A 10,746-nucleotide genomic window follows, 5' to 3' on the forward strand; every position below is an offset into this window, starting at 1 on the left:
GTCCTAGAAACTTCATATAAGCTCACAGCACACCCTTTGACTTATGGCACTCTGTGGGTGAAGTATGAGCCAGAATAGACCATGGGGAGGGGGATATATTTGACATCTGTCACTTTTCTAATTCATTATGTGAAAATGCATACAAGATCATTTTATCGGTCAGTCCAGTAAAGTTACAAAAATGATGAAGCAGTACATATCATCACATTTGGTCGTATCATGTAGCAACTTATTGGTTTTAGCCAATTTTACTGAATCTATCTAATTAGACACAACTTACTGATGTTATGGTTGAATGCAAGCAATTAGATACTCATAAGAAATATACAGGAGAATACTCTCTGGAAAGTTTTTTGACGTGTAGAATTGTCCTTTTTTTTAATGGCACAGAAAGGAGATTTTCAAGAAGTTAATATTTTTTAAACTTAAAATAAAATACTGTACAATGTACAATATACTAGTAGTGATGAATAAAAACACAATATTGATTGCTATAAATAAATATTTATTTAATCACTAAAAGAACAATTCTTCAACAGAAAATCACCAGACTCCTACAGAGACCAACAGATAAGTCTTTAGGTCATCAGAACTACTTTCCCTCTACTTCAACAGTAAATATTGTGTTTCTGGAAGACCTGGAGAGAAAAGAAACTTCAAATCAATATGGTACAAGAAAAAGGAATATATCTTTCAAAAAATATATATGAATTACTGAAGAAGGCCCAGACCAAGTAATCTTCTTTATTCAAAGGAATTAAATGTTTTATTATTAATAAACATTAAAATTAAACTGCAGACAAGAGGGTTTGGGGTTTGTTTATTGTTTTTATTTTGTTTGTTGTTTGCTTTTTTTTCTGCATGGTATTATTCTGCATTGGAATCAAGAAAAATATTGTGTGAATCTGAATTGAAAAATAATTCAATATGTAACTTTATTTCCTTATCAATGTGCCATTATGACTTTAGATTATTATAAACATAAATGCGATTAAGATTTGGAGCAAACTGATGAATGCTATTGCTGGCCTCATGTAAGCTTCTGTATTTTTTTTTTGGGGGGGGGGCAGAGATTTTTAGACATTTTAATATACTGACCTGAGATTTATACAACTTGACAACACACAGAGGGGTTACTCTTTGTCTGTGATGGCGGCAGATATCTGGCACCTGGTAATGATGTGTGCCGGTATCATTGCCAGAGGAGTCAATTGTCAACTCTTCTATATCCACCTACAACGTTAACAGAGATGGGGGGAAAAAGTGATATTAGAAATCATCAATGTGGGTAAAACTAAAGATTTGAAAAACTGTGAAAACACTGAAAATACAGATGCTATGGATTTTTATTTAACATGATTATACAGAAATAACATATCAAGTAGGTTATAATTGATATACACTAACACTGTATTACAGCTATTATAGCAAATCTGGGGATAAGGAAACTAGGGTCATAGTAAACTATGGTCCTTTCAGTAACATTTGACTAAAGTTATAAGAGACAGGCTGTAAACATTCTGTAAACCAACTTTTATTCGCGACGACTTTATTTCGCGATTTACTTCCTAATAACTGGTTTGTGACAACTACCCGTTAATGTTCACGACCAAGCATTCTCTAGACCTGTCTTGTTATACATTGTAACAAACATGTGACATGGACTGGTTTGCAGCAACAAATATTCGTGATGACGGTACTGTCGCGAAGCTCGCGAAAATTTCTCGCACGCAAATAAAAGTTGGTTTACAGTTAGTCTAAAAACCACCCCTGCCAAAAAACAAAATTCTATTGCTGTAAAAGGTGGAAACTAGGACTAGTCTACTCTTAGTACACAATCTAAAAAGCTGATCAATGATTTTTAAATATATTCTAGGGATATATTCATATTTTGGAAATTATCAATAATGAACCTATGCATAGTGTTGAAATGATGGAATAACAATGTATAATAGTACAATGTGGTTAAAATGCTGAAATAACACTACATAGAGTGCAATACAATGTATCGTTAAAAATAATAACAATAAGAGTACAGTATTGTAAGTTGGGCTTTACCTGGTTGTCTTCATCTGAGAACTGGTCGATGTCAGACACAGACATTCCTTCATCACCCAGATCTTCCAGAGACACAACAGGTAAGTTTTTTTCTGACAAAAAAAAAGCAAATTAAAATTGTAGCAGCAAGTTGTTCAAGTGGCCCATCAGCCACCTCACTCACTGAGCAACAATGTTAGAATCTGACCTAACCTTAACACAAATAGATATAACCTTCACATAAATTGATATTGATATCAATTACAACAGCATTTACATTTTTTAAAATATTACTTTTTCAAAATGATCACCAAATAACAAAGTCATCATATTCTGCAGAAGAAATATTTTCTATGATATTCAATGTATAAATATGGACCATATTGTAGTCCCTTTATCATTCACATCCAAAGCCTGAAAATTAAGCTTGCTTGCAAAGAAGCCTTGGGGTCATGAATTTTAGCTTTTTTTGAAAAATATCAAAATAAATTGGTGTACACAGTAACTGATTCAATATTGTTTTAAGAATTGGTCTGTCAACAATTCTTGTCAGAAAGTTTTGTTTATAAACTACCAGTATATAAAAACCTTTTAATCCCCCATAATAGTAACTTTGTGACCAACATTGGTTAAAGTATACAATTATTATTCTAAATTTTTGCTACAAAATTTCTTTCATGATAATACAAAAACATTGCCTCCATATTACTAGTACTGAAAAGAACATATCTCTAATAATTTCTGAACCAAATTCTGTCACTTTCTCATCCACAAAGATTTAACTGGAATACCCATCTAGTTACTTTTTAAGAGCCCAAGTAAGAAAATATAACTTCTCACCTTCCCTAAATACTCCAAGTACATTTCTTGTGTCACTGTAAAATGCAAACACCAGGTATCAAAATAGTATGTACCAGGTATATGGTGGGGAGGAATCACAAAGCAAGATTATTTATGTCAAGAAAGATTATTCATGTCAAGAAAGATTATTCATGTCAAGAAAAATTATTCATGTCAAGAAAGATAATTCATGTCAAGAAAGATCTTAATACAATATTTATTGAAACTATCTTAAAATAAATATTCAAAATGAACTTTTGATTGCATAAGGTGTTAAAAAAGGGAACTGTTGAACACCATACAGTTACATTTAATGTTTACCTAGTCTCAGATATGTCTCTTCGTTCCACTGAACAATCATACTCCAAAGGTGATGGGGTGACCCCACAGTCCAAAGAGTCCTCATACAACACTGTCCCACTTGAAGAGGATCCCTCATTAGACTTTAGAGGCAACTCTCCATCTGCATGTAATTTCTTTTTCGATTTCTTATGATTTGTCTCTTTGCTAGAATTTGAAGGTGAGGCGGTTGAATCTGGTGATTTCTGAGATTTGGCAATTGTGACATAATCATTTCCAAAAACATCATTTCCTAATGATGAACTACACAAAGATTGATTAGAGCTTCTATGGTTAGTGTCACTCTCTTGTGACAAAATCCTGGCAGAATTCTTCTGCTCTTGTCTGTAACAATGATTGTTTTGATTTTTGGATAGGTAATTTACACTTGTATGTACATCTTTCTCTTCACAATCACATCTAATTCTGAAAATTAAAAAAAAACAAAACAGGGATGAATTCATTCATCACAAACACTGTAGAAACATTAAGATTATTTGCTAAACAACAGTCACCCCCCCCCCATCACACATTTACACACACACAAAACAAAAGAAAATTAAGAAAATGCAAAATAACCAATGATAAATTTCAATCAACTCATTAGTTCTAATACTGTGCAACTTGTGTAATTTGGATTGTCATCTATCTCGGTATTAGATTTTTTTTTCATGTGAATTTATGTTTATTGTTTAGAATCTTATTATTATGTTGTACATACAATGTACATTGTATATACTCTGAATTTTATTTATCAACAACTCATAACATTTTTTTTGGTGAAAGGAAAATTTTACTGACCATGTATTGCAACACATCCACTCATGTCAAAGAAGAGTTTACAGTATTTACACAAGTTACACAAGTCCATCTGTATACTTGTATATCACTTTTATGTCAAAAAACTTTATATTTGCACTTGATGCAAATGTAACAACTTGTCCAAAAAAAAAAAAAATTATGAATCAATGAACACATCAACATGTATATTCTAATCAGCAATTCAGACGTTTTGAAAATTGATTTTAAAAAAAATATCACTGCATGAAAATGTGAAAATAAGATCTCATGAAATAAAAGTGATATAAATTGTACCCAAAGGGAAATAAGCAAAACACGATTGTAAAACATTGTCGGAAACCCAGAGTCAGTCTTGTTTCTGAGGTAAAAAGAAGCAAGACCCACCATGGCTTTCCGACGATGGATGCAAAAAGAAAACAAAAACATGTCATAAAAAAGCAAAAATGAAAACATGTTGAAGCAGATACAAGTAAGCCGAGTCACCTCCTTGGTGATAGAGAAAATGTATCAGGAACCTGAATCCTGTCCTGTGTATTCACAGGGTCCACCATGGTCAACATTTCCAGAAGGTCACCAGAGGTCAAACTGGTCTTGCCATGAACCATGTCCAGTAAAATCTGAATGTCGGGAGAATTTTGGAACTCGCTCAGAAAACCTGGATTTTCCATTATCTTACAACAAAGAATTAAGCACAATTAATTAATTTATTTATCTTTTTTTTAATCAATGAGATTGAACTATAGATAGAACAATTTTTAGGCGACAAAGATTTCTGGTATATAATACCAAGGGAAATAATTTTATTGATAAAAATGTTCATTTAAAAAAAATGGAATCTTCAATACTGAAAAAAAATGAATCTACATGTTACAAATACTTACCTTGCTTAACATGGGCTTTGGAAATTTACTTTGAATTCTGTCAACAAACCAAGTGCACATTTTCTTCAGTGCCTCATGGAACTCATTTCCATATTCGTCTGAAAATTCCTCTCGGAAATATGCTTCTGCTTGTTTACAGTTTGCCAACAAAGGGAGGTAAAACTTCCGAAAATTGTTGTGAACCATGTGAAGACGGGACAATTCTAGTGGACACTGTAAAAATACAATAAATCCCATTTTAAAGGTTCAAAATAAAATTAATCTGGGATGATTTAAATGACATTTTATGTAACCATAAACATGTTTTTTTGAATTTTGCAGAGAGGGTGAATTACTTTGTTGTAGCCATAAATTAAGTTAATATATATATGTTAATATTCCTTTTCTATCATAATTATTCATGGCCCTAACATGACGTTAGGGCATACAATGCACATGTAGCTCAATTAATATTCAAGTATTTTTTCAGGACATGAATTAAAATTCATGATAGGCATAAATTTCTCTATCTTTCTGTTTGCTATATATTAATAATTTAAGGAAGCTGAATGTGAAATAGACTACTTGGTAATCATCAGATCTATACCTTAAAATTTTAAACATGATTTCTTTAGCCATATATTATTATCTAGTAAAGAAAAACTTCTCATAATTTAGAGTTAACATTTTGATATTTTCCTATATTTTATACATCATCTCAAGCTACAGGTTTTGTGTCCATTCCATTTCCACCAACCCGAATTGTGGAAATAGAATGGACACAAAACCTGTGGCTTGAGAAGATGGTATTTTATACAAAGCTCTCCTTTGAAAGGAGATTAATACAGTCTAAAAATGGCCATGTCCATCAGGCCCTCGTAAGTTTTGCTACACATTCAACACTTCAGTAATAGTACACTTACCACTCCTGGATAATCTGGCTTAGTGCGAGGAAAATACTTCATAAGCATTGCTAGACAGTCCTTTTCTTTGTTCTTCAACATTTGCAGTAAAATCTAAGATAAATCAAATCAACAAAATTCTGTTATTTATTGAAAATCCCCAATTATATGGTTTTGTACCAAGAACATATAAACATACCCCTGTTATGGAATGTTTTTCATTCTTTATTCACAATGGATAAAGATTGAGATTTTCTATCAATATGATCCATTTCAGTTAATCTCTTTTTTCTTTTTTATTAATTGGCTTTCCTATTGGTAAATTTCAGAATGACTATGGATTGAATAGTCATTAAGAAATACATTGAATTAGTCACAAGCAAAATTGATCGACACAGAAAAATATGTTAATATCTGTAAACCTACCAGCATTTTAAGGCCCACCACCAGTTTTGAATAAAGTTTGAACACAACAGCTTCAGGACAAGACACATAAATGAAGTCCAACAGTTCTACAGCTAGTTCTAGCTTCTTCGGATCTGACAATGCTGTATCAATTATGTCATGTACTGTACTGCAAGCCAGCTGGACGTCTGGTAATTCAAGGGCAGATAACCTGGCATTGTACCTGGAAAGTGCTGCTGTTGAAAATAATATAAAAAATAAATTGTGGATTACTTGTTGCTTTCTGATTAAATTTAAGTTTAAAATAATAATCATATAAGTAACGGTAACAGTTACTTATAGTTCATTATCATGCATCAGTTAATTTTGGATGTTCGTATGAAGTTTTAAAATTTTCTTTCCAATTGAAATGCATGATAATTTATGCAAATTACACAGCAGCCATTAATAAATCCTTTACAGTTTTATAGAAATCTAACAAGCCAAAGATTAGCCAGTTTTTAAGTCAGTTCTATTACACTGCATACTGTAAAAGCACTTGTGTGAAGAAATATCACACAGTTTTTTAGGAGAAACTTTTTCTGACTTCCATTGAAAAAAAAAAACTTTTTTAAATTTTACAGTTATCACCATAAGTAGCAAAGTCTTTCTAAAGATGCAGAAATGTTGTGGATACACATTGTCTCAGACCATAGTCAGTCAGCTAAACCATGAGCTATCAATTCATAGACTGCACCATCGGTTACAGTTATCTCTCTGCATTACATGTACTGGTCAGTATCTAAAATTGCTCTATTTTTCTCATCTTTCTTAACCTCCAAGTTGGAGACGATCATTTGATCAACAGTTTGCAATGATGATTCAAAATTAATGACAAATCACTTGAAGAATATGATATTTTTTCAAGGGAGGTATTTCTAAACATACCATAGTGCAACAACATTGATACAAAACATAAAGTCATAGGCTTCATTTTCGAAAGCTTTATTCTTAATATTAATTTTCAAAGCTTCATTTTAAACAATTTAAAGTCTCACCTTACCAACATACATGTAACATTTGTCAACAAAATTTGTCTTCATACATCTCACAATCCTAAAGTCAAAGCAGAATCAATGTTCATCATAAATAAGAAATAAATAGGTTTTTTTTGTGAATTCTAGTAATAAATACATGTTGACTGTATTCATTTAAATTACAGGCATGCATGCACATGTATTTCTCTTAACACATTTTCCAATAAATTACATGGATATTTCCTAACATTGCTAATTGCACAAATTTGCTTTAAAATTCTATTTATATAATATTCAATCTGATAAATCAATTGTTTATGTAAAGTTCATATCTCTTTCATCCATTTTGAACAATATATTATGATAAGCAAATATTTGGAAAAAATGTCTAATAACTTTTCATATTGCACATGCTTTTACCACAATCTCTTTTTAATAATATACAGCACAGTTGCAGTGAAGAAGACTAGAGCCAGGAATATCAGAAACTTGTCTGTTAATTGTCTGCGGTTGTACTTGGACAACAGTTTCTGGGAAGTTCCTATATGAGCTCCCATATTCTTGAATTCCTCCATTGTACCAGTGACTGTGTTTGAACTTCTCAATAATGTTGATTTTGTTTTTTCACTATGACTCACTTGTTCTGTTAATTTCTTGTTAATGCTGACCAAACTCTCGGTAATGGCTGAAGCTTGCTTGGCTAAGCCATCCTTATTTCTTGCCCGTTGCCGCATGCCTGAATTCCTAGATGTGAGCAACTTTTCTGTATTTGCTTTCTCCATTGCAAATTTTGCTTTTAAGTTGGACTGCCTGAGTGACGTCACAATGTTAGACAGCCTATCTTTATGATTATCAACATCTCTCATAATAACTTGTCTGTCCTCTTCTAAGTCTGCTTCAATTCCAAAAACCTCCAACTCTTCAATCTTCTTCTGCAGTTTTCCAATTTTGAGCCTGGCATCTTTATTTAAATCTTCCAAAATGTCCTCTGTCAGAGCACATTCACGAATGTCTTGGATGAGAGCTTTAATTTCTAAGTCAAGTTTCACTATATCTTGAAGACATGAGCGTACTTCTGAATCTTCTGCAGCCATTTTTTTTTTATTTACATCAATGTTCGAACCAATAAAAATGCAGTAACAGCTGATAATAATAACTTGAATAGATGAAGTTAGGTTAGAGTTAAACAAGTGATACAGTACCCTCAGTAACTGTATTTAGGTGGTTCTTCACTGAATATTCTAAAACCCAGTCGTCTATTGCTTGTTTCACGTCTGCCATGTCATCTAATTTATCTGTAAATATTCAAAACGATAACGTTAAATTTTCATACAATATGACAACACCACATAAAATAGAGAGGAATAAACATCTAGAGAATGTTTCAAGGGACTCCCCACTTATCATATAAACGTAAGTAAAAGCTCAGTCGCATATTTACCTTCAGTGATTAAACTAAGACCGAGTTCCAAAGTGACTCTCCACGCAGACAAGTTGGGTTGGACTAATCACCCGAAAATGCGTTAATGTTTTAATCTATAGTGTAATGGAGCGATTTGCTTTACAAATAATGGTTGGATTCCATGAAATATATGATTAAAACAGAAATGAAATTATAGCCATCGTTGGTTAACATGGTTAATTAATTAACAGTACTTTCCAAATAATCATAATTTGGTTAGTGTCTCCCGAGCCCGATGTTTTTGTCTGAGGTTCGTCCGTTTACCGAAAATGATCTAGAAGTAGACCAATTTTCGGGCCTTTCAGCCAAGCAAAAAAAAAAATGTTTTCGGGCTCTGTCGCAAAGGTCCGAGAAGGTGCAATTTCCCACTAAGAAGCATAAAAGAAAAAAAAGAACTTCAAAGCAGATACATAAATATTATTTATTTATTATGTCTCTGTTCAAAGGAAACAACATTTTTCAATGGCTGCGGTCTATTTAAGAATACAATATGGACCAAAGGAGATTAAAAAAAGGATCGACAAAGGACCACAGGACTTATACATGAACAAAGAGTACCAAAAAGATCCAACAGGACACATACGCCGTAACGGGACTGAACCAAAACGACGACCGACGACTTTAAAAGACCAAAGGGACCATGAATGATGCAAAGAAACTTGAAAGCGTTGCCCCTCAAACGAAGTACCCATAATTATGGTTTTATTAAAATAAATTCTAATATAATGAATAAATTATTCTGTGACTACATGCACATTAACCTTCGAATATTCATTGACGCCATCGAAAGTATATTAAGAAGAGGACTTGAATTAAAAATTTTTTTATAAGTAATAAAGACTCATTCTTTGAATATTATGAGGTAATCATATATACGGTCAGGTTGAAAATCCATTCATTTCATCATGCCTAACAGTATTTAATCACCTCAAAACATTCACGGAATGATGTAGGCTATTAATACAATTTTCTTCAATGCGATTTAATATAGAAACAGACATTAATAAAAAAGAATGGAATATACATTATAACAAAATAGATTCGCAGTGTTATCACGGACAAAGACACTGGAAAATATAAATACATATAAACTTGCATCTTCGCTAGCCAAGGGTTTTCGGTCCACTTTGCTTCCCATAAACGAGCAAAGTGGACCGAAAACCCTTGGCTAGCGAAGATGATAAACTTGTAACATTTCTCTTTGTTCAGGAAAATATTTACAATTTAAAAGTAAAATGTTAACGCTCTTTGATTTTAAAATCAACTTACATGTACACACACCTGCATTATTTTGATGAGATGCGGATTGGTCAATCTTTTCCAGAAAGAATAAAGAAATAACAAAAATTACATACTGCATGTATTAAACTTTTAAAAGGTAGAGGCGGTAATTAAAATAAAAAACAACATTGGCAACTTACATCGTCTCTAACAATTTATGTTTCTATGGTTTAAACTAGTTGCAGATATATCACTTCTGCGAAACAATGTATGTTGATCCCAGCATGACATTTGCCCGTTTACTTATTATTTAGTGATAGAAATGACTGTAACCCACAAGGAATTTTTATTCAGACTGAGTATTAGTTCTTCCCGCCATGTTCCATACTTTTTTAGCTGCCATTTCTGTATATAAGAAGCGCGAAAGTTATTTTTACAACAACGCTATCCCACAAAAATCAATGCTTTAGGTATATTGGCGCTTTATTTGCCTTGGGTTTCCCGACGATGCTATTTTTGTGGTGTTTTGTTAAAATTTAAGAATCTGATATCATTCATCTGCATGGCGGCACTGCTTTTTTTTTTATTGATCGTGATGTTTGTTTCATTAAAAACTATGAACGTGCCACAGCTGAGCGAGAGAAACCGTTGTTTCAATATTTTGCTGAAATTGTCTGTACTTCTATTCCATCACAGTGTTTGACTTCTAAACAGACATTGATCAAACTTGGTAAACCATCTATTGTAAACATACCTGTACTTGCGGATCCAGAATTGTTTTCTTGTTTTAGCTAGGTAACTAAAGTACATGTACATGTGAATTTAATAAGTTTAAATTTTTTCAGGGAAGGAGGTCTAGTTGC

At 32.4% G+C, this 10,746-nt stretch overlaps 1 protein-coding gene across 2 annotated transcripts; it reads right to left on the reverse strand.

The window, feature by feature from the left end:
• Positions 1-484: 484 nt before the first annotated feature.
• On the reverse strand, positions 485-8,901 carry LOC128189447 (uncharacterized). 2 transcript variants are annotated; one of them, XM_052861059.1, is made up of 11 exons: positions 8,642-8,901; positions 8,403-8,495; positions 6,206-6,417; positions 5,801-5,893; positions 4,899-5,111; positions 4,501-4,688; positions 3,199-3,642; positions 2,878-2,912; positions 2,059-2,150; positions 1,099-1,233; positions 485-638 (listed from the first exon to the last, which is right to left on the reverse strand). In XM_052861059.1, exons 2-11 carry the CDS (start codon positions 8,479-8,481, stop codon positions 609-611), a joined length of 1,521 nt encoding a protein of 506 aa, XP_052717019.1. In that variant the 5' UTR covers positions 8,482-8,495; positions 8,642-8,901; the 3' UTR covers positions 485-608. The 2 variants fall into 2 exon arrangements, with proteins under 2 accessions (XP_052717019.1, XP_052717018.1); XM_052861058.1 differs by having other exon boundaries at positions 6,206-6,420; positions 8,642-8,899.
• Between the last annotated feature and the right edge of the window lie 1,845 nt (positions 8,902-10,746).

The sequence above is a fragment of the Crassostrea angulata genome, chromosome 6 (genome assembly GCF_025612915.1).
Source record: "Crassostrea angulata isolate pt1a10 chromosome 6, ASM2561291v2, whole genome shotgun sequence".
In the NCBI taxonomy this organism is placed as follows: Eukaryota; Metazoa; Mollusca; class Bivalvia; order Ostreida; family Ostreidae; genus Magallana; species Magallana angulata.